Source organism: Dendrobates tinctorius, unplaced genomic scaffold (genome assembly GCF_039654945.1).
Source record: "Dendrobates tinctorius isolate UK_male_01 unplaced genomic scaffold, ASM3965494v1 ptg000102l, whole genome shotgun sequence".
NCBI lineage: Eukaryota > Metazoa > Chordata > Amphibia > Anura > Dendrobatidae > Dendrobates > Dendrobates tinctorius.
Window position 1 is genome coordinate 41948073 of NW_027361770.1, and position 25627 is coordinate 41973699.

The 25627-nt window shown below is 41.2% G+C and overlaps 1 protein-coding gene across 1 annotated transcript in view; it reads right to left on the bottom strand.

The window, feature by feature from the left end:
* The window catches only part of GABBR2 (gamma-aminobutyric acid type B receptor subunit 2), a 1198492-nt gene that overhangs the window by 621759 nt on the left and 551106 nt on the right, over positions 1-25627 (bottom strand). Inside the window, exons 4-5 of the mRNA XM_073587861.1 lie at positions 25139-25240; positions 10566-10631 (exon numbers count right to left, since the gene is read on the bottom strand). Coding sequence (XP_073443962.1) covers positions 10566-10631; positions 25139-25240 — 168 coding nt within the window. The remainder of the gene's footprint in view (positions 1-10565; positions 10632-25138; positions 25241-25627) is intronic.

The window sequence follows — 25627 nt, forward strand, 5'->3', positions numbered from 1 at the left end:
GCTTAGGTGCCTCCTTCTCGGTATCAGAGTTCCAGCAACGTCTGCTGGTCCTTGGTAGTGCTTTCTGGCACATGTACCTCCTGCTTAGTAACCGGGTTCCAGTACCATCAGCTGCTCCTCGGTAGTGCCATTGGCTCTTGTTCCTTATGCTGCCCCTCCGGGTTCCAGCACCATCAGGTGGTCCTCGGTAGTTCCATTGGCTCTTCTTCCTTCTGCTACCCATCTGGGTTCCAGTACCGTCAGCTGGTTCTTGGCAGTGCCTTTGGCTTAGGTGCCTCCTTTTCGGTATCCAAGTTCCAGCAACGTCTGCTGGTCCTTGGTAGTGCTTTCTAGCACAGGTAACTCCTGCTTAGTAACCAGGTTCCAGTACCATCAGCTGGTCCTCGGTAGTGCCATTGGTTCTTGTTTCTTCTGCTACCCATCCGTGCTCCAGTAACGTCAGCTGGTTCTCAGCAGTTCCTCAGCCTTCTTGTACCTTCTGCTACATTTCCAAGTTCAAGCTTTTTGAAATGGTTTTTGGTAATCACTCTGGATCTCCCTGATGACGACCCTGAAGACGATGACCCCGAAGACCACCCCGAAGAAGACGACCCCAAAGATGATGACCCTGAAGACGACGACCCTGAAGACCACCCCGAAGAAGACGACTACCCCAAAGACGACGACCCTGAAGACCACCCCAAAGAAGACCAAAAAGATGACCCTGAAGAAGATGACCAAGAGGACAAAGGACATGAAGACAACCACCAAGACACAGAACAACAAGAGACAGAAGACCAAGAAGCAGGAGAACAAAAAGCAGAATACGCATAAGACTAAAAATCAGAGCAAAAGATATTATCTAAATTATAAGCAGAATAAGACTAAGCAGTGTATGGGGGTGAGTCCGTTCCTCCTCGTGGTGCCCCTGGAAAATGCCTGCTGCTGCAGGCCAAACTGAACACGGACAAATCCTGTTGTAAATCTTTTGTGACAGGCAGAATGGAAGGTGTAATCTTCAAAGTTTTATAGATAACAACTACAGGAATGCCTGTCCCAAATAAGAATATGATGAAGAAGAAGAATAGGAAGAAGATGAAGAAGTAGAATATGAAGAAGAATAATAGTTGAATAAGAAGAATATTAAGAATGTAAAAAAAAAGAATAATAGGAAGAAGGTGAAGAACAAGAAGATGAATAAGGTGAAGAAGAAGTTGATGAAAACGATGCTGCTGCTGCTGAGGATCATGAAGGAGAAAGTGTGGGAGAAGTAAAAAAGAAAGTGAAGAGCATAGAAGTAGTGAAACATACATATCTGACAAAATATGAAAAAGCTTAACATAGTCAATATCTTTGTAACTCCAAACGTCTTAAAAAAAAAATTATTCCTGCTATTCCATTTGATTGGGCTAAACCTCTATGCCTTTAATGTCTCCTCCACCTCCCACAATACATTCTACATTATTCTTAGTTGTTTTCCTTCATGTAGAATTAACCTACAAAGAAAGAAAGGGTTTATTTTAATTCCGATATTTCTGTCCCAATGACTTGCATTGGTTTCCGGTATCGGAATCGGCGATATCCGATACTTTTTGGGTATCGGTCCAATCCAATCCAATATTTCCCGATATCAGAAGGTATCGCTCAACACTACTCATTACCAAAGAGATGGGCCACAGCTTTTATTCAGTCCCATTCATTACAAGGAATGGTTACTGAGCTGCACAGGAGCCCAGGAGCAGTTCTACAGCATTCTCGTCTTCACCAGTAACTGGCTTATAAGGTGACTGCTCATCTCCTCAATCAGTCAGCTGCTGCCACAGGCCAGAGTTCATCACCTCTGCTCATCTTCTCATCAGTAGCTAAGCCTTTACGGGGACTTTAACAGTGTGCTGGCTTGAACTGTCAGTCAAAGAGGTGAGCACATTTCCCCACCAAATTGGAAGTCTGTAGGCTAGAGAGTAGTGCACTGCTGAAGATAGATGTTGAGATAAGCTTTTTAACAAAAGATGAGGCACTTGATGTAATAAAGTAAAGGGCATGTCATACTAAGAGATATCGCTAGCAATATCGCTATAACTAGTGACGTTATAGCGATATTGCTAGCGATATCGCTGTGTCTGATACTTACCAGCGACGGGCTCCCCCGCTGGTTATCGCTGATCGCGCGAGAACAGGCTGGACTGTTTCTCGTCGTCAGCTTCCTGTGGCGCTTCCTGCTGTGAAGGCGAGCGACGCGTGGAGCCGGGCAGGAGGACGCAGGATCGCCTGGTGAGACAGGTAGGTAGCAATCCCCGTCCCCAGCGATGTCGCTGGTGAGATCTGCCTATGTGGCAGCTCACTAGCGACCACTTAGCGATGTACCAGCGATCCTGACCGCGTCATATTGCTGGTCGGGATCGCTGGTACATCGCTAAGTGTGACAGTACCTTAAGGAGTAATGCTCCTAGAAAATGATTTTTAACAACTGAAATTACGCTAAAATAAAAGAAGGAACACCATTATATAGATTTAAATAAAGTTAAAAGTTTTAGTACAGCTACTAGAGGTGAGCGGGTCTTTTGGAATTTGAATTTGATGACTTCCCAAAATTTTTTCCCAGAAATTCAAGTCGTGGTGAATAAATTTGCTCAAAATAAAATAAATTAAAAAATCCCAAATCTGTAAAACTTGTAATTGGTCAGAAAATACATACAGGTGGGGGAGAAGAGAGAGAGAAAACACTGGTGAACATAAGAATTTACTCTGTACAGGCGAGATAGAAAGGACCTGCTGACCATAACAGCTTACACTCTACTGGAGAGAGGGAGGACCATGCTGAACATAAATGGCTACAATGTACAGAAGGGAGAGGGATGACTCTGCTGATCATAAGTGTACAGCCACTCTACAGGAGAGAGAAAGGGAGAGAACTCTACTAATCATAAGAGATTACACTCTACGAGAGAGAGAGAGAGGGAGAGGAACCTACTAATGATAACAGCTTACACTCTACGAGAGAGAGGAGAGGATCCTACTAATCATAAGAGATTACACTCTACAAGAGAGAGAGAGGGAGAGGACCCTACTAATGATAACAGCTTACACTCTACGAGAGATAGAGGGATAGGACCCTACTAATGATAAGAGCTTACACTCTACAGGAGAGAGAAAGGGATAGAACTCTACTAATAATAAGAGCTTACACTCTACAAAAGAGAGAGAGAGGGAGAGTACCCTACTAATGATAACAGCTTACACTCTACAAGAGAGAGAGAGGGAGAGGACCCTACTAATCATAAGAGCTTACACTCTACGGGAGAGAGAGAGAGAGGGAGGACCCTGCTGATCATAAGAGTGTACACTCTACATGAGATAGAAAGGGAGATTACCCTACTAATCATAAGAGTGTACACTCTACGAGGGAGAGAGGTAGAGGACCCTACTAATCATAAGAGCTTACACTCTCCAGGAGAGAGTGGGAGGGCTCTGTTGACCATAGGAGGCTACACCGTACAGAAGGGAGAGGGAGGACCCCACTGATCATAACAGTGTACACTCTACAAGAGAGAGACTTAACCAGTGACCTTGAAAATGGAGAATGACTCTGGCATGAAAAACTGTGCTCTGTGGGAGTCACTGATCTCTGATTGCCCAGGTACAGATCACCACTGTACAAGGTATGATAATCCGTAAGATGCTATAGATGTGGAGGATTTCTGGGTGGCCCACGCTCCAACCAATGTTAGCCCGTTCTGTGATGCTTCAGGAGTGAAGGAAATCATGTCTGGCAAAGTATTTAGTTTTTTTTATTGCGAACTGTGAAGCGAATCTCGAAAATGTTCAAATTCGCATGTAAGTGCAAATTTTATTTAAAAGAGGCAACCCTCACTCAGGACCTCCTAAGTTAATCATCACAGAGAACAATTGAAAACAGTGGCTCTTCCTCTGTTTAACCTGGTTCGTCCATGTATTACATTCATTTATTTAAATTGGTGATATTAAGGAGCAACTGTCGTATTCATTTTTATTTCATTAATTAATACTACACATGAAAAACATGAAAATAACCAACTTTTTAATATATCTTATCAGAGAAATGTGTTTTTTCTCTGCCAAGTCTGATCATTCATTACCTAGAGTCTCAACTCTGAGGTAAAATCTGTATTCAGTGAAGACTTTCCTATTACTGAGATAGGAGATGGCAGCTGCTACAGATACAATTCTATGTACATAAGAGGGGGAGGAGCTAGAAGCCAAGCTCCTCCCTTCTCCTCCTATTGACATAGAATTGTATCTGTAGCACCTGCCATCTCTTATCTCAGTAATGGGAAAGTTTTCATTGAATACAGAATTTTGAGAGACAGAAGCAGATTTCTCTGATAACATATATTACAAAGTTCATTATTTTCATTTGTAGTACAGATTAATGAAATAAAAATTAAAATGGAGATTATGCTTTAAGTACTACATTACCTCTGCAGATGCAGCTTCAGTATAATATAGTCTTTTCATGAAACATCCTGTGTCATGCAATTTACCATTCACTTTTTAAAATATGTCCTCGATTCATTATTTGCAAGACTTTTTTTAACCCCTTTCTGACATCTGACGTACTGTAACACCCAGTCCCCGTCCTGGCGCTGCGTCCAGGTCAGTCGCTGCCCTCCGCTCTGGGCACTCACCTCCAGCCTCACACGCTGTCCTTAGGCAGCAGCCGGCCTCCTCTGGGTCCCATGCTGCTGCTCTACATTCAGGTCTCCCTCCTGTCTCCACCTCCTGGCGTCCTGTCAGAAGATCTGCAACTATAGCTATGAGGGCATGCCCGCCCACTCTCCTGCCTTCTTAATGGACAGCATGCATTTTTTCATTTTTTAAAAAGTGCAATTAACCAATGGCAGCACACTGGCTGCTATTTCTGGCCTCTCCTCCATAGGGAGAGCGTCGGAGCAACGAGGATCAATCATTGCTACATCCGGTTCTCATGCTAACCTGTCTGCGCTGCGTCTGCAGTCTCTGTGCACTATCTAATGCTATCTGTTTCCACAGAGTATCAGTATCCTGTGCTTCCTGGTTATATCTGCAACTATCTGGGCGAAACCCATCCCATTCCGCCAACAGCCATCCGAGTCCGAGGACTGTGTGAAGGTCACTGGAACCGACTCCTTGCCAACTACCCGGATTCAGGACCCGTCTCATTACGGATTCTGCTGTAACTACTGCTATCCCTTTTGGTCCTGCTGCGACAGCTGCCACGTGTTCGGGGTCTAACTGGAGGTAGCACCTGTGTCCTCCGGGTATTCCATTCTGGCCGTCTGAGGGGCTTTACTACGGGTACCTGGGGCTCACTAGTCACGCCCCCTTCGGAGCCCCCCAAACCGTGGTCCCGAGGTTCCACTTTAAAAATAAAAAACGAATGTCAACTTCACCATCTCTGCCTTCGCTTCCATTTGTTACACGTACTATCCCACCCATGGGACCCAGGCCCCTAGTACGTGGTGAGCGCCGCTGATCGCGGCCGGGTGTCAGCTGATTATCACAGCTGACACCCGGCACTATGTGTCATGGGCGGTCACGGACCGCCCCCGACACGTTAACCCCTGGCACACTGCGATCAAACACGATTGCAGTGTACCGGAGTTTAGGGAAGTATCGGCAGGGAGGGGGCTCCCTCCGAGATTCCCTGAGACCCCCGCAGCAGTGCAATGTGCAGCGCTGCTGCGGGGGCTCCTTCCCTGAAGGTCCCCGGATCCAAAATGGCGGCGGGGACCTTCGGGGGCCTGCAGGGAGGTGGCTTCCTCATGCCTGCAAAGCGCCGGCATGAGGAAGCCTGCAGCACTGCCTGTGACAGATCGCTGATCTGTCACAGCGATCTGTCACATGACAGCTATGTCCCCCTTGTGACATTGTAATAAATTTAAAAAAAAGTGTAAAAATAATTTATAAAAAAATCTCTAAATAAATTAAAAAAATATTCCCTAATAAATTCATTTTTTGGAAATAAAAACAAAACAAAACAATAAAAGTACACATATTTAGTATCGCCACATCCGTAATGACCCTCCCTATAAAACTGTCCCATTAGTTAACCCCTTTAGCAAACCCCTGAAAAAATAAAAATAAAAAACAAAACAAAAAATAGTGCTTTATTATCATACCGCCGAACAAAAAGTGCAATAACGTGCGATCAAAAAAACGGATATAAATTACCATGGTACTGCTGAAAACATCATCTTGTCCCGCAAAAATCGAGCCACCATACAGCATCATCAGTGAAAAAATAAAAAAGTAATCGTACTGACACAAAGAATAAAACCGCCTTTTCAATTTTACTGCACGCTGAACGGTGTAAACGCAACCCCCAAAGAAATTCTTGAAATGCTGGTTTTTGTTCATTCAGAGTCCCAAAAATCGGAATAAAAAGCGATCAAAAAATGTCATGTGCCTGTAAATGGTGCCAATAAAAACGTCAACTCGTCCCGCAAAAAATAAGACCTCACATGACTCGGTGGGTCAAAATATGGAAAAATTATAGCTCTCAAAATGTGGTGATGCAAAAACTATTTTACAATAAAAAGCGTCTTTTAGCATATGACAGCTGCCAAACATAAAACCAGCCATAAATATTAAATCAAACCACCCTTTATCACCCCCTTAGTTAGGGAAAAATAATAAAATTAAAAAAATGTATTTATTTCCATTTTTCCATTAGGGTTAGGGCTAGGGTTAGGGCTGAGATTAGGGATAGGGGTGTGTTGGGGTTAGGGTTGGAGTTAGAATTGGGGAGTTTCCACTGTTTGGGCACATCAGGTGCTCTCCAAACGCAGCATGGCGTCTGATCTCAATTCCAGCCAATTCTGTGTTCTCCTTCCCTTCCAAGCTCTGCTGTGCGCCCAAACAGCGTTTTACTCCCACATATGGGGTATCAGCCTACTCAGGACAAATTGAAAAACAACTTTTGTGGTCCATTTTCTCCTGTTAACTTTAGGAAAATAAAAAATTGGGGGCAAAAAGATCATTTTTGTGGAAAAAAAATATGATTTTCTTATTTTCACGCCCGGGCGTTATAAACTTCTGTGAAGCACTTGGGGGTTCAAAGTGCTCACCACACATCTAGATAAGTTCCGTGGTGGGTCTAGTTTCCAAAATGGTGTAAATTGTGGGGGTTTCCACTGTTTAGGTACAACAGGTGCTTTCCAAAGGCAACATGACACCCGCAGACCATTCCATCAAAGTCTGCATTCCAAAACGTCTCTACTTCCCTTCCGAGCCCCGACGTGTGCCCATACGGTAGTTTTCTCCCACATATGGGGTATCAGCATACTCAGGACAAATTGTACAACAACTTTTGGGGTCCAATTTCTCCTGTTACCTTTGGGAAAATAAAAAAAATTGGGGACTAAATGTTCATGTTTGTGGAAAAAATATGATTTTTTTTATTTTCACGCCTGGGCGTTATAAACTTCTGTGAACTTCACCACACATCTAGATAAGTTCCTTGATGGGTCTAGTTTCCAAAATGGTGTAAATTGTGTGGGGTTTCCACTGTTTAGGTACATCAGGGGTTTTCCAATCGCGACATGGTGTCCGATCTCAATTCCAGCCCAAAACGTCAAATGGCGCTGCTTCCCTTCCGAGCTCTGCCATGCGCCCAAATAGTGGTTTACCCCCACATGTGGTGTATCAGCATACTCAGGACAAATTGCACAATAAGTTTTAGGGTCCTGCTACCCTTGGGAAAATAAAAATTGGGGGTGAAAAGATCATTTTTGTGGAAAAAATGTGATTTTTTAATTTTACGACTGTACGTTATAAACTTCTGTGAAGCCTTGGGAGGTTTAAAGTTCTCACCACACATCTAGATAAGTTCCTTGGGGGGTATAGTTTCCAAAATGGTGTCATTTGTGGGGGGTTTCCACTGTTTTGGCACATCAGGAGCTTTCCTAACGCGAAATGGCGTCCGATCTCAATTCGAGCCATAAAAGTCAAATGGCGCTGCTTCCCTTCCGAGCTCTGCCATGTGCCCAAATAGTGGTTTACCCCCACATATGGGGTATCAGCGTACTCAGGACAAATTGCAAAATAACTTTTGGGGTCCTGTTACACTTGGAAAAATAAAAATTGTGAGTGAAAAGATCACTTTTGTGGAAAAAATATGATTTTTTAATTGTACGGCTGTACGTTATAAACTTCTGTGAAGCCCTTGGGGGTTCAAAGTTCTCACCACACATCTAGATAAGTTACTTGGGGGGTCTAGTTTCCAAAATGGTGTCATTTGTGGGGGTTTCTACTGTTTTGGCACATCAGGGGCTTTCCAAACGCGACATGGTGTCCAATCTCAATTCCAGCCATAAAAGTCAAATGGCGCTGTTTCCCTTCCAGCTCTACAGTACCATGCGCCCGAATAGTCGTTTACACACACATATAGGGTATCATTGTACTCAGGACAAATTGCCCAATAACTTTTAGGGTCCTGTTACCCTTGGGAAAATAAAAATTGGGGGTGAAAAGATCATTTTTGTGGAAAAAATATGATTTTTTAATTGTATGGCTGTACGTTATAAACTTCTGTGAAGCCCTTGTGGGTTCAAAGTTCTCACCACATATCTAGATAAGTTCCTTGCATGGTCTAGTTTCCAAAATGGGGTCACTTGTGGGGGTTTCCACTGTTTAGGCACATCAGGGGCTCTCCAAACGTGACATGGCGTCCGATCTGAATTCCAGCCAATTTTGCATTGAAAAAGTCAAACGGCGCTCCTTCCCTTCTGAGCTCTGCCATGCGCCGAAACAGTGGTTCCCCCCCACATATCAGATATGAGCGTACTCAGGAGAAATTGCACAATAACTTTTGCAGTCCAGTTTCTCCTGTTACCCTTGGTAAAATAAAAAAATTGGACCTGAAGTAATTTTTTTGTGAAAAAAAGTTAAATATTCATTTTTTTAAACATTCAAAAAATTCCTGTGAAGCACCTGGAGGGTTAATAAACTTCTTTAACGTGGTTTTGAGCACCTTGAGGGGTGCAGTTTTTAGAATGGTGTCACTTTTTGTTATTTTCTATCATATAGACCCCTCAAAGTGACTTCAAATGTGACGTGGTCCTTAAAAATAAAATGGTGTTGTAAAAATGAGACATCGCTGGTTAACTTTTAACCCTTATAACTCCCTAACAAAAAAACTTTGGATCCAAAATTGTGCTGATATAAAGTAAACATGTGGGAAATGTTACTTATTAAGTTTTTTGTGTGCCAAATCTCTGTGATTTAAGGGCATAAAAATTCAAAGTTGGAAAATTGCAAAATTTTCAAGATTTTTGCCAAATTTCCATTTTTTTCATAAATAAACACAAGTTATTTGAATGAAATTTTACCACTAACATGAAGTAAAATATGACACAAGAAAATAATGTCAGAATCATCGGGATCCATGGAAGCGTTTCAGAGTTATTACCTCATAAAGGGACAGTGGTCAGAATTGTAAAAATTGGCCCGGTCATGAACGTGCAAACCACCCTTGGGGGTAAAGGGGTTAATTTATCTGATGGTTTTTGCCTTTGTTGTGAAAAATTGTTCTAAACGTCACTCATAAATTAGTGCAAAAATCACACAGTTGTACATAAAATCACTGGTAGGAGGTGGATTGGGGTATATTTGTGACAACATAAAAAATAGACTTTAATAAAAAAGTGTTGTGAAAGTACCATATTTGTCGTGAAAGATTCGATTTATCATTGGTAATACTATGTTGCAGTTATAAAACATTACTATGAACAGTTTGCTAAAAAGTGCACTTGTGCTGCTCCATGTGCAAGTGGCATCAACTTGAATAATACAAGGATGCAGAAAAAGAGATGTCAAATGCCCTGTAGCTAATCTCCCAGCATCATCTGCAGAATACGGGAGTCAATAATAAAAAAAAAACTAGGGGGCACCATAAGAAGTACCGGTAGGTGTTTGCCATTTCTCGACACAGGACCATGTTCAAAAATGATTCAATTTAAAGAATTGTTCTCTTTTACTTGATCTAGAAGAGATGGAATTTTATAATTGTAAGAAAACCACTTTAGGTCATGAAATTGTAGACATGTTTTTCAATGGTATGTAAGGTTCTAAAACCTCTTGTTTTATTCATTATTTCGTATTTGAGCAATGGCATTTTATAATGTATATGAGAAGAAAAAATGGTAGCACTCTCTGGTCATGCAAAATCCAATGTCTTTATTCGTCTCGCACCTTACTGCGCTTCTACTGGTCCTGGTATCATTCCAGGACCAGTAGAAGAGCAGAAAGGCGCAAAACGATTGTTGTCCCTCATATGTGCTCTTTCCCTGTCTGCAGCCAATTATAATATATTTTTCTGAATATAGACATTGGACTTTACAGGACCGGTGAGTGCTACCATTTTTTCATTTCATGTACATGTCTGCCTTTCATTTTGTGAGCATCCCGGTACCTACAGGCTTGATTGCTAAGTCCAAAGTTTGGTTTAAAGACAAGTTAAAACACACAGGTTGAATGGTGCCGGCTTTTTTCTTCTTTTCGCCTTCCACTTAATAATGTGATTCTCATATTAGTGCTTTCTAAGTTCAAACTATAATATTACTACTTACACAACAGAACACTTTTGCTGCCATATGCTCATCAAACTGGCCGATGATTATTCGTACATCATTGCCCTATAAAAATGAAAGAAGAAAAAATTATATTTGTAGCTAATATGTTACAATACATATTATCACAGCTAAATTTTAACCTGTCTATGGCTGCCCTTTTTATTTAAGAAAACAGTGGCAGATGCAGACAGATGGTTTAACTCGATTGAAATAATGTCACAATTTTTCCTATCTGAGTGCCTGGATGCAGGGAATGATAGGTCTGCCATCCAATGTAGGAATGGGGTGTGCTTAGGTGTCGCTAGCGATATCGCTATGTGTGATACTTACCTCCGACCGGCTCCCCCGCTGTCCATCACTGATCGCGCGAGATCGCGCAGCTCCATTTCTCGTCGGGCGCGTCCTGCTGGCGCTGATGAGAGACGCGTGGATGCGGACGGGAGGACGTCAGGATCACCACGTCTGAAAGGAAAGTAACGACCGCTGTATCACTGCTGCATCGTTGTGAGATCTGCCTGTGTGGCAGCTCACTAGTGACCATTTAGCGATGCACCAGCGATCCTGACCGGGTCGTATCGGGGTCGTGATCGCTGGTGCATCGCTAAATGTAAAGGGGCCTTTAATTTCCTGACTATGCCTTCATCTCACCCTCTGTGTTTATGATGTACTCTCTTGGCTTTTGACCTCGGACCTCTTGATTACCCAGCCTCACGGCTTAGTCGTGAGTAGTGCTATTACTAATTAGTATAACTGGCAGAAGCCTGAAAGATCTGAACTTGTACAAAAGTTGGAATCAAAATCCACTGAAGCAATGACATGCTGCATATAAGGTCCAACTGGCCATATGCCTATATAGAAGACCAGAAACAAGATATTAAGGACACTCCAAATAACATTAATCCTACACAAACCATGGAGTAAATGTCCACAAAAAGTTACTAATATTAAACAAGTTTATTCAAACACTAAGACATAATACAAATTACAGAAAATGTAAAAAAGTCAAAAAACAGAAAATCAAGAGCAGGAAGAATGTGTCATTCAATGTGCAGCTAATAAAAGCTTGATGGCCGGATAAAATCGAAGGAGTTTTATTGGTTATTGGTTTACAGGTCGAACTTTTATCAGCAGCGCATTGAATGACACCTCCTTCCTGCTCTTCATTTTCCCTGGGTCCATTTGTGACCGGTGTCCTGCAGCAGCTGTAATACATGCCTGTCACATGTTTGTGAACTGCAACCACATCAGGAGAGTGGTCTCACTTTTCTCACTCTTCCGTATCATCAAATAAGACCCCATTGCGTTATTTAGTCTCCTAGTTCATTACTTTCCAAAAAAGCAGAAAAGGCTCAGATGTGAGGGACATCAATTCATCATGTATGTATCAGGGTAGGGAGACTCTAGGCCAATAGATCACCGCAACATCATGATTGCATAAATAATTAAAGTGCTTAGTGCATACATGGTGCGACCATACTACCTTATAATTATGATGCATGCAAACATCCAAATTATGGATGTGAAATTAGCAAAGGCCAGAATCGACGTTATCTGGTGCAGAAATGCACATAAAACGTAAAGCTGAATCCAAAAATTGAGGTGATCAAAGTAATATCAGCTTACCCATACTAGTGCCTGCTAACGTCGATACTGGCCTTTGCCAATTTCACATCCATAATTTGGATGTTTGCATACATCATAATTATAAGGTACTCTGGTCACACCTTGTATGCACCAAGCACTTTAAATTATTTATACAATCATGATGTTATGGTGATCTATTGGCCAAGAGTCTCCCTACCCTGAAACATGCTTGACAAAGTGATGTCCCTCACACCCCAGCCTTTTCTGCTTTTTTCCATATTCTGTTATTTGTATTATGCCTTACTGTTTGAATAAAGTTGTTTAATACTAGTAACTTTTTGTGGACTCGCAGCTGGCGCTGGGGTCCAATCTTGTGTGAGCGCATGCCTCGCGCTCTTGACTCTGCAGCTGCACGCCTGGCTCCGGGTCCCATCGGGCACGCTTGCGCACATCCCGCAGCTCTGACTGCAACCGTGCTTACTCTGATGTCTCTATGGTCCTGGAGGACCCATATCCAGAAGTCCTGGCGCGCATTCCCTATATCAGGCAGCCTCTTCCTGTAGGCTGCGCCTGATTATCATCTTGCTTCCTTGCTAGGCCAGCTTGGTGCCTGCATGGTCGCTCTCTGTACTCAGGTCCACTACCTTGTTCTCTGACGTGCTTCCTAGTGCGCGCTCTCCCAGGCATGCTTCCCAGTGCGCTCTCTGAACTAACCTGTTCCCTGTGTGCCCCCGTGAACACGCTCTATGCACTCCTGAACCCAGCGTGCCCCCGTGTACATGCTTTATGCACTCTTGTATGCAGCGTGTCCCTGTCTTCACCCTGCTAGACATGGTCTTTCGCGCCTCCTTTGAGCCGGCCACCTGGTTCCAGTAGCCATGGTACTTTATTCCCCTGGGTTTGCCCCTGATGCTCCCTGTATAGGGGGTGGTCCTCACTAGGTCAGCTCACCCAGGGTGGGTTGGTATCACGGCCCTGAGGGTTCACTCCAGGAGTCATTATAATTCTTTCACAAACACTAGCCTTTTCTTCTCCTTTTGGTCAAGATGTATGTACAAGAGGAAGCAGATGACTTCCCTGTGTGCCTCTGCTAGATATAAATAAATAAAAACCATCATTGGGTATCATTACCACCCTTACTGTTAACACTTTACCTGACCCACTGTCTAAGCTTAATAAGATCATTACCCATGCTCAGGAGTTGTTGGGGAACTCCTCAGGCCCAAGTTGTGACTGTAACTTTCATTCCCTATTGCTTTTTTATTAGTAGAATGTTTGCTAAACTTGAAGAAATTCATTCTTCAAATATATATATCTCAATCCAATTTTGATTAAGTACATTCTTGTCACACCGCTCTTCCCCGTGCCTCCTCATACTTCCCGGTCCACAGCTTCCCGGCACGCCTCTGGAGCTGGAGCGCGCCGCCCGACATACTCACTTCCGGTCTCGCGGCTGGGGTCCCATCTTGTGCGCACGCATGCCTCGCGCTCTTGACTCTGCAGCTGCATGCCTGGCTCTGGGTCCCATCGGGTGCGCTTGCGTACATCTCGCAGCTCTGACTGCAGCCGTGCTAACTCTGACGTCTCTATGGTCCTGGAGGACCCTAACCTGGAAGTCCTGGCGCGCATTCCCTATATCAGGCAGTCTCTTCCTGTAGGCTGTGCCTGAATATCATCTTGCTTCCTTGCTAGGCCAGCTTGGTGCCTGCATGGTCGCTCTCTGTACTCAGGTCCACTACCTTGTACTCTGACGTACTTCCTAGTACGTGCTCTCCCAGGCATGCTTCCCAGTGCGTGCTCTGAACTAACCTGTTCCCTGCGTGCCCCCGTGAACACGCTCTATGCACTCCTGTACCCAGCGTGCCCCCGTGTACATGCTTTATGCATTCTTGTACGCAGCGTGTCCCTGTCTTCACCCTGCTAGACATGGTCTTTCACACCTCCTTCGAGCCGGCCACCTGGCTCCAGCAGCCGTGGTACTTTATTCTCCTGGGTTTGCCCCTGATACTCCCTGTATAGGGGGTGGTCCTCACTAGGTCAGCTCACCCAGGGTGGGTTGGTATCACGGCCCTGAGGGTTCTCTCCAGGAGTCGTTATAATTCTTTCACAAACACTAGCATTTTCTCATAGGATTTATATCCATTGACAAATATAATCTACAAAAGTCTTAATGCCTTCAACATATTTTGCATGTATATTATTTTTTCTATGAATTATACATTTCAGTGCTGAAAACAAGCACATCATGTCCTTATGTTTATTGTCTTGACTAATGACAGCATTATAATTACCATGCAAACATAAGACAGAAAAAAACCGAAAAAGCTTTGAAGATGAGACAAGGTTCTATCATTAAAATACATTTGGTGAGAACTGAATAAATATTTGAAAGCATTTTATAACAGAACATTAGTGCCCTCGACTGACATCAATCTTGGCTTTCAGGAAGCGATGTTCTCTTCTTGGTAATTCCTTCTAAATAAAATATGTGTATGTGTATTACAGGCATTTACCTAGACTTATAAATCTGCATGTATTTCAGAGGGTCTTGATGCTATCTATCTATCTCTCTATCTATCTATCCATTCATCCCTTATCTACTGTATCTATTACACTGGGGAACAATTTGAGAAAAAATTTTCTGTTGAGTTAGGTTTTTGAGCTGATTTATACTAAAAATTGGCATGCTGATTCCAAAAATGTAGTCAGTTTTTTTCTATCACGTCAAGTTTTTCCTCCTCAACTTACCTGCAATAGAAGCACAATTGCACTGATTTCTGTAATAAGACTTGTTATCTGAGTACAATTCGACTCATATAGAGCTACGTGGCAACTTGTAAGAGTAGTCACAACTATGACAGTGTGGTGAGAGGTGTGTACAGCTCCCAATACGTCATAATTATCAATATCTTTACACAAAAAATGTATCATAGTAGGAATAAATAGGATTTGTGATAGCTTTTCTCTTTACATTGGGCGCTTAGTTGTAATTTATATATCTTTTATGATTTTTTTCTTTTTTAGTTTTCAAAGCTTGTAACTTTCCATCTCAGTGTTTTATTTACTTATGTACATATTTCCTTTGTTTCAGATCATGTCTGCGCCTTCCTCTCGTCGTAAATGCCTAAACAACCCTGACTCCTTCTGCTATATTTGTGGTGTTTTCACCATTCCAGTTCAAAGGGCAAACATCAGTGCATTTGTCAAACAAGCATATTTTGCATATTTTAAAGTAAAACTCGGTGATCAAGATAAGCCATGGGCCCCTCACATAGTGTGCAAGCAGTGTGTCGAGAGTTTACGGATGTGGACCAAAGGAACACGTGAAAAGTTGGCATTTGGTATCCCCATGGTGTGGAGAGAGCAAAAAAGTCATTCCACAGACTGTTACTTCTGTTTAGTGAAAACATCAGGATTTAACAGGAAAAATAAAAGTAAAATAGAATATCCAAATCTACCGTCAGCTATCAGACCAATGCCTCATTCAGCTGAAATTCCAGTGCCAGTTTTCGAACAGCTACCATCTCTAGAAGTTCTGAGTGATGTTGACGAACACAGTGACAGCAATGATGCAGAATTTGAAAGTCACAAGGATTCAGTTCGTAAGGGATTTGATCAGCACGAGTTAAATGATTTAGCACGTGAATTGGGCTTATCAAAAAAAGCTTCAGAATTACTAGCATCAAGGCTGAATGAGAAACAGTTACTTGAACAAGGAGCGAAGGTATCATACTTTCGTACTAGAGAAAGTACATTTTTGCAGTACTTTCGGTGTGACAGCGGTTTTGTGTTTTGCCATAATATTCCTGGTTTACTACAAGAATTAGGGCTTTCAATGTACAATCCAAATGAATGGCGACTGTTTATTGATAGCTCAAAGCGGAGTCTTAAGTGTGTCCTTCTACACAATGGCAATTTATTTGGTGCAGTCCCTATTGGGCATTCTGTCTCTCTTCGTGAAGAACATGGAGATGTAAAGAGAGTTATTGAGTTATTGAAATATGACACACACAATTGGATCATCTGTGTTGACCTTAAAATGGTTTGCTTCCTTCTTGGTCAGCAACGTGGGTACACAAAGTATCCCTGCTTTCTCTGTATGTGGGATAGCAGAGCTCGAGAAAAGCATTGGGTTGAGTCGAATTGGCCTCCAAGATCTGGTCTTAAACCTGGAGATCCTAACATTCTACATCAGCCACTTGTTGACAGGAAGAATATACTATTCGCACCTCTGCACATAAAACTAGGTCTCATGAAGCAATTTGTAAAAGCATTGCCAACTGACAGCGACTGTTTTAAGTACATCATGTTGGCACTTCCTGGACTGTCCATTGAAAAAATCAAGGCTGGTGTGTTTGATGGTCCACAAATTCGACAGCTCATCAAAGATGAACATTTCACCGGGACTATGTCAGATCTTGAGAAGAATGCTTGGTTATCATTCAAAGATGTCGTCAAGAACTTTCTTGGAAATACACGTGCAAGTAATTACAAAGAAATTGTTCAGAAACTATTGGAGAGCTACAAAGCGCTTGGTTGCAACATGAGTATTAAACTACATTTTCTGCATTGCCATCTTGCCAACTTTCCGGAAAATCTTGGTGCTGTTAGCGATGAGCCATGTGAACGATTTCACCAAGATTTGAAGGTTATGGAAGACCGTTACCAGGGTAGATGGGATGTACATATGATGGCTGACTATTGCTGGAGCACCAAACGTGATTGTCCGCAAGTTAAACACTCCAGAAAAAGCTATAAATGTACATTTTTACCTTAAATATTTGCATATATATATATATATATCCTTTGTAAAAAACATGATAGTGTTAAAAAACATATTTGTCATGCCTATTTCTTATATATTTCATTTTTTGTTCATATTTGTACTATTTAAAAAAAAAAACTTTTTAGGTACAGTAGTTTACATATTTTTGAGAAGACAAAAATCCTATAGTTCAAAAACTTGATGTGAAAGAGAAAAACTGAGATCATTTCTGGATTCAGCATCCAAAAATTAATTAAGAACAGTTGTCTGACCTAACTCCTAAAAAATTGCGTTCCCCAGTGTTATCTATCTGTCCATCTATCTATCGATCTATCCCATACCTATCTATGTATCTATCTATCTATCTATCTATGTATCCCATATGTATCTATCTATCCATCTATCTATTATCTATCTTTATTATTTATCATCTCTCTTTCTATCTATCATCTATCTATCCATCTATCTATTATCTATCTTTATTATTTAACATCTCTCTATCTATCATCTATCTATCCATCTATCTATTATCTATCTAACTTGACATATCTATCAATCTATCTATCATCTCTTTATCTATCTACACATGTGGTCAAAATTGTTGGCACCCCTAGTTTAATGGCAGAAAAACCCACAATGGAATCGAATCTGACAAAAGTAATAATAAATAAAAAATCTATGAAAATGAACAAATGAAAGTCAGACATTGCTTTTCAACCATGCTTCCACAGAATTAAAAATAAATATAAAAAATAAAACTCATGAAATAGGCCTGGACAGAAACGATGGCACCCCTGAAAATAATGTGACAAAAGGGACTTGTTAAATCAAGGTGTGTCCACTAATCAGTATCACAGGTGTCTACAATCTTGGAATCAGTGAGTGGGCCTGTATAGAAGGTTACAGATTCTCACTGTGATGTTTGGTGACATGGTATGTATCATACTCAACATGGACCAGAGGAAGCGAAGGAAAGAGTTGCCTCAGGAGATTAGGAAGAAAATTATAGACAAACATGTTAAAGGTAAAAGTTACAAGACCATCTCCAAGCAGCTTGATGTTCCTGTGACTACAGTTGCACATATTATTCAGAAATTTGAGCTCCATGGGACTGTAGCCAACCTCCCTGGACGTGGCCGCAGGAGGAAAACTGCTGACAAATCAAAGAGATGGATAATACGAATGGTAACAAAAGAGCCCAGAAAAACTTCTAAACAGGTTAAAGGTGAACTTCAAGCTCAAGGAACATTAGTGTCAGATTGCACCATCCATCATTGTATGAGTCAAAGTGGGCTTCATGGGAGACAACCAACGAGGACACCATTGTTGAAAAAAATCATAAAAAGCCAGACTGGAATTTGCCAAACTACATGTTGACAAACCCCAACGCTTCTGGGAGAATGTCCTATGGACAGATGAGACAAAAATGGAACTTTTTGGCAAGGCACATCGGCTCTATATTGACAAACGGAAAAATGAAGCATATCAAGATAAGAACACCGTCCCTACTGTGAAACATGGAGGAGGCTCTGTTATGTTCTGGTGCTGCTTTGCTGCATCTGGCATAGGGTGTCTAGAATCTGTGTAGGGTGCCATGAAATCTCAAGACTATCAAGGGATTCTAGAGAGAAATGTGCTGCCCAGTGTCAGAAAGTTGGTTTTAGTCGCAGGTCATGTATCTTGCAACAGGATAATGACCCAAAACACACAGCTAAAAACATCCAAGGATGGCTAAGAGGAAAACATTGGACTATTGTAAAGTGGCCATCTATGAGCCCTGACCTAAATCCTATTGAGCATCTTTGGAAAGAGCTGAAAAATGCCATCTGGAAAAGGCAACCTTCAAACACGAGACAACTGGAGCAGTTTGCTCTTGAGGAGTGGGACAAAATACCTGTCTAGAGGTGCAGAAGTCTCATTGACAGTTACAGAAATCATTTGATTGCAGTGATTACCTCAAAAGATTGTGCAACAAAATATTAAGTTAAGGGTACCATCATTTCAGTCCAGGCTTATTTCATGAGTTTTATTTTTTTAAAATATTTTTGAGGATTATTATCTAAATTGAATGGTTTTAATGTTTTTCTGTGTTTTCACATGGCCTAGATTCATGTACTTGTGCTACTGTCTTCTTTTTCTCTATATTGTGCAGTTTTTGCAGCTTGCACGTGTTCACACTAGGAGGTGCTGGTCGTTTTTTTTTTTCTCTATTTAGTTGCTGGATGCTAGCTGCCTTCATACTGATCTTGCACCCCTCCTATTGGCCTTGCAGGTGGCTGCAATCAGCTCTACCTGCCCATAAATTGTAGGCTTAGCCCGGTAGTGACATATTTGTCCAAAATTGCAGGCTGGTGGCCCAGAAGTGGCTTATGTACGGTAGAGCAGGGACCCATCAGGGGAGGTCACCTTGCCGTGGTTGATGGGCTTACATGAATTGGCCAATTTGTGCACTAAGAACCTTCATTTTTCATCTTACTGAAAAATGTAAAAAAAATATATATATATTTTTGAGGATTATTATCTAAATTGAATGGTTTTAATGTTTTTCTGTGTTTTCACATGGCCTAGATTCATGTACATGTGCTACTGTATTCTTTTTCTCTATATCTATTTATCTGTCTATCTATCTAGCATCTATCATCTATCATCTCTCTATCTACACATGTGGTCAAAATTCTGACCACCAATTTTGACCGTGTGTATCTATCTATCTATCTATCTATCTATCTATCTATCTATCATCTATCTATCTACATACATGGTCAAAATTCTGACCACCAATTTTGACCATCTATCTATCTATCTATCTATCTATCTATCCATCCATCCATCCATCGATTGATCGTTCGATCTAACTATTTATCTATCTATTTAGATTTGTAAAAAAAGAGGCAGCACTCCAGTATTTCCAAAAATACAAAAGGGACTTTATTGGCCCTGGTGGCATGGCGACGTTTTGGCTACAATGAGACTTTGCACAGTTTTTAGAATTGTTCATTGTAGCCAAAACGTTGCCATGCCACTAGGTCCAATAAAGTCCCTTTTGTATTTTGGAAATACTGGAGTGCTGCCTCTTTTATTTCCAAATCTATGTCATATTGCTTGGAGGGGATTCCATGCCTGGGAGGCCCTGTTTGCTGTGTGCTGTTCCAACTGCTTGCTCTATATCTACTGTACCTATCTATCTATCTATCTATCTATCTATCTATCTATCTACCTATCTATCATCTATCTATCCCATCATCTTTCTGTCTAAGCCTCTGCTTTAACTCAATTAGGGAAAACGCAAGTCAAACTATCTAAAAGTTACCTAAATAATTTCTACCCTTGGTTAGAAAAAAAGACTGACTTGTGTACATGACAAATCTGCAGATATTCTCATCGAAATAGAGTCCTTGTATCTCACGCTTGCTAAATTATATCACACTATTCTTCATGGCACTATATTGCAGTGTTATTTTCCTCCACAAGCAGAGTTTATGAAAAGAAAAACATTGCATCCGTGAAATATGGTACCATCCAATGAAATTCTAAGCATACAGATGCAAAGTGGGTTCCTATAAATATCTGTTGAAACTGCATTATGCCCTTCCAACCTAAGAAACCAGAAAGCCAGGACAAAGAACATCAAGTGACTTTTTCTATGGAGTACACGATCATCCATGCATTACCATAAATATTTAGAATAGCCTGTCCTGTATGTACATGAGGAATAACACTAAATCTGGCCATTGTATGACTCATATCTTACATTTTCACCAATTTTTATTTCTGGATGCCTTACAATTATCTTTTACTTTGTGTTCATGTCTGAGCTTGCGAGAGGAGACTAGCTGCTATTATATCTCCCATACCGAGCACAGCACATGGGGAAGGATTCTTGCTCGTCATTTGTTAGTTAGTACACAGACAGCAACAGTAGTAGCATTGAGGAAATTGCACAGCATTACTTAAGCAGTGTTGCTGTGAATGCAGCTCTGGGATGAGGTTAAGTAGCAGTTACAATGCTTATCATGATTTTTCTGGATGGGCGCAGCCATGCTCATTGCAAGTGTATTGAGCAAGGCAGGATACAGTCTACTTGGAATGTGGCCAGAAGCATGCAAATCGCATACTTGTGGTCACATGAGCGCTCCCAGTGCTGGCACAGGAGAATCCTCACAGCGAGCAGTGCATGTGGTGACTGCAGACTTGTAGCCTAAGACCTTTAACTCCTCCCTGCAGTCGTTCTTTTAATTACACTGCTAAACATATTTTCATCTGCAGGTAAATACTGTTTGTTTTTTTCTTGGCTGACAGCATTGCTCTCCTCCTTTCTGGCTCCCCTTTTGCAGGGGGATTGGAGGACTCAATGACAGCTCAGACCAGTGGCATGGCTGCATAGCTGGCTCCAAGTCTAATATGCTGCAAGCAGAAGTAGCTTTGCTTCTACAGCATCAGAGGAGTATAGGGGCACCACCGCCAGCTTCAGAGTAGCACATGCAAGCTCTATAGCAAAGAGCTTGTAAGTGCTTTGCCTAGCTCACCCCTGATAGACTGCAGAGGTAGCTGATTATCATGCTGATGCAAACATTGACCTTGTGAGACAAGCCTTTCAGTAATATGGATATAACATAGTTGGTTGTTTAACATAATTATAATATCGTTATGCAACCATTAATTTCAATAGTACAGCTGGTAAATTCTTGTTAGCACTATAAGGTAAAAAAAAAGAAAAATTAATAAAATACACAAGATGACATGAGCCATGAAATTTTACCAACGTCATCAATCAATGAATTTTGCATTTCCAACTGTATTGCCACATCTGAAACAAAACAAGGATTGAACATGGATTTTTTTTTTGTTGAGGTTTGTTTAGCTTCTTGCTTTCTATCACAGGAAATTCAACACAGGAAAAAAAATGATCTCTTTAATTCCCTGACATTTTGAAATAGTGCAGTATGGCTACTGACAATGGAGTCCTTAGGTGATCTATTTTGCCATCTATTTTTAGGTCCACTCATGCTGTGCTCTCTTTCCAATGAATTTAGCTTCAAGCAAACCTAAGTAAATCCATCTATTGCTATGTGCGGTTGCTTTCTCTCTGGAAATGTTCAATTAGTTTTCTTGCTGCTTTTATAAATACAGTCACGTAGCTCATATGATTCTAATAATATAGCATTGACCTTATGTTTTTAATGTAGCAGGTAAACTGCAGGCTTAACAACTGGATTTTTTTACTAGACAACTTGTTATAAAATTACAGACAGCAAACATTTTTTACAGAAACATTAAAAATAATTAATTCATAAATAATATCAGAGATCTATAGTTCATAAAACTGCTGTGAACCCTAAAATGACGATAGTTACAATCACTATGACAATAAACTGTGCAATCCCTTTCAGCGTCAAAACGCATCACTTAGGCTGGTTTTACACTTGCGTTTTTTTGCGCTATATTTTAGCGCTAAAAAACGCATGCGCTTTTTTTCCCTATATTTTGCATGGGATGCACTTATGTGCGCATACACATGCGTTTGTATGCGTTTTACGCACATGCGTTTTTTTGTGGTGTGCGCTCGGGCGCACAAAATGCATCCTGTTGCATTTTTGGGCGTCAGACTTGCCTCAAAAAAACGCATGCGCGCGCAATGCGTTTTTTTTACAGCAAGACACCCATTATAAGTCTATGGGTGTGCATACAGTGGGGCAAAAAAGTATTTAGTCAGTCAGCAATAGTGCAAGTTCCACCACTTAAAAAGATGAGAGGCGTCTGTAATTTACATCATAGGTAGACCTCAACTATGGGAGACAAACTGAGAAAAAAAAATCCAGAAAATCACATTGTCTGTTTTTTTTTCATTTTATTTGCATATTATGGTGGAAAATAAGTATTTGGTCAGAAACAAAATTTCATCTCAATACTTTGTGATATATCCTTTGTTGGCAATGACAGAGGTCAAACATTTTCTGTAAGTCTTCACAAAGTTGCCACACACTGTTGTTGGTATGTTGGCCCATTCCTCCATACAGATCTCCTCTAGAGCAGTGATGTTTTTGGCTTTTCGCTTGGCAACACGGACTTTCAACTCCCTCCAAAGGTTTTCTATAGGGTTGAGATCTGGAGACTGGCTAGGCCACTCCAGGACCTTGAAATGCTTCTTACGAAGCCACTCCTTCGTTGCCCTGGCGGTGTGCTTTTGATCATTGTCATGTTGAAAGACCCAGCCACGTTTCATCTTCAATGCCCTTGCTGATGGAAGGAGGTTTGCACTCAAAATCTCACGATACATGGCCCCATTCATTCTTTCATGTACCCGGATCAGTCGTCCTGGCCCCTTTGCAGAGAAACAGTCCCAAAGCATGATGTTTCCACCACTATGCTTTACAGTAGGTATGGTGTTTGATGGATGCAACTCAGTATTCTTTTTCCTCCAAACACGACAAGTTGTGTTTCTACCAAACAGTTCCAGTTTGGTTTCATCAGACCATAGGACATTCTCCCAAAACTCCTCTGGATCATCCAAATGCTCTCTAGCAAACTTCAGACGGGCCCGGACATGTACAGGCTTAAGCAGTGGGACACGTCTGGCACTGCAGGATCTGAGTCCATGGTGGCGTAGTGTGTTACTTATGGTAGGCCTTGTTACATTGGTCCCAGCTCTCTGCAGTTCATTCACTAGGTCCCCCCGCGTGGTTCTGGGATTTTTGCTCACCGTTCTTGTGATCATTCTGACCCCACGGGGTGGGATTTTGCGTGGCGCACCAGATCGAGGGAGATTATCAGTGGTCTTGTATGTCTTCCATTTTCTAATTATTGCTCCCACAGTTGATTTCTTCACTCAAAGCTGGTTGGCTATTGCAGATTCAGTCTTCCCAGCCTGGTGCAGGGCTACAATTTTGTTTCTGGTGTCCTTTGACAGCTCTTTGGTCTTCACCATAGTGGAGTTTGGAGTCAGACTGTTTGAGGGTGTGCACAGGTGTCTTTTTATACTGATAACAAGTTTAAACAGGTGCCATTACTACAGGTAATGAGTGGAGGAAAGAGGAGACTCTTAAAGAAGAAGTTACAGGTCTGTGAGAGCCAGAAATCTTGATTGCTTGTTTCTGACCAAATACTTATTTTCCACCATAATATGCAAATAAAATGAAAAAAAAACAGACAATGTGATTTTCTGGATTTTTTTTTCTCAGTTTGTCTCCCATAGTTGAGGTCTACCTATGATGTAAATTACAGACGCCTCTCATCTTTTTAACTGGTGGAACTTGCACTATTGCTGACTGACTAAATACTTTTTTGCCCCACTGTATGTGCGCATTGGCATGCTCATGTATGCGTTTTTTTGCGCATGCGTTTTTTTGTTGACCATTGGTTAGACAATGGAAATTAGGGGTTTGGGTTAGAGTTAGGGTTAGTTAAGGGGGTTTAGGGTTAGGGTTAGTATGGTTTGGTTAAGGGTTAGGGTTTAGGGTTAGTTAGGGTTTAGGGTTAGGGTTTGGGTTAGTAGGGTTTGGTTAAGGGTTAGGGCTAGGGTTAGGGTTAGTATGGTTTGGTTAAGGGTTAGGGTCAGGGTTAGGGTTAGGTTTGGTTAAGGGTTAGGGTATGGTTTGGTTAAGGGTTAGGGTTAGGGTTAGTAAAGTCATGGTTTGGGTTAGTGTGAGGGGCCAACTAATGTTGGAAAAAAATGCAAACGCGGTAAAAACGCACTAAAAACGCATACAAACGCATAAAAATGCTGCGTTTTTTTCATGCATGCTCATAAAAATGCTTGAAAAAAACGCAGCATTTGTATGCGTTTGTATGCGTTTTTTCCATGCGTTTTTTTGCAGGAAAAACGCGCTGCAAAACAAAGCAAGTGTGAAAGTAGCCTTTCCTTTTATAAATATGGCAAAAAAAAATCCATTTATCACAGACTATCCATGATGGCAACCCTGGTGAATTATAATTCTGTTCTGCCTACAAGATAATTCTGCAGTTTTTTCTCCTGTTTTTTTCAGCTTTTAAGAAATTAATCCTCCAGAAATGAAACAGTGGGTATGAATAAAATTACACTATAGATGAGCAAACCTGGACTGTAAAGACACTTTAAATAAATACATGTTCCCAAAGTGAAAAAGTAAAATCAGAATATATAAAATATAAATAAAATTAAATAATCTAAACTTTTTCTTTTAAAAATTCCACTCTCTGTGCACTACATACAAATTTATGTATACTGTATCTATGTATTCAATACCTTAAGTTTTTTCACACTGATGCAGGGATCATTGGAAAAACTCTCAGTGTCCGCAATTTGTATATCAGAGTCTTCCAGTTCACCTGTCAAGTCATTTCTCACCTGTCAGGAAATAAAAAAAGAGGCTAAATGGATAAATTGGCACTGTTTAGTTGCAAGCAGATGGACTACACGGCTTTACCTTGATAAAGTACATAGATATAGTATGATTAATGTCTCTATTTTCCACTTTCTCCAGGACCCTAAACAATTCATTGAGCTCATCACAGGCAGGAGACTATTTAGCATAATAAAATGAAGCTGTAGAGCCAAAACATAGGATCTGTGGAACGCAGATGATTGATTTTTACATTTTTCCAGACCTACTTCTAGCAACCTGTTAAAATTTATGGGCCCAATTTATTAATGGTAATTACAAAATATATGCATAGTGTCACTAATCGTTAGAAAGCCACAGGTGGCCTTCAATTAATCTTATGGCAAATGGCC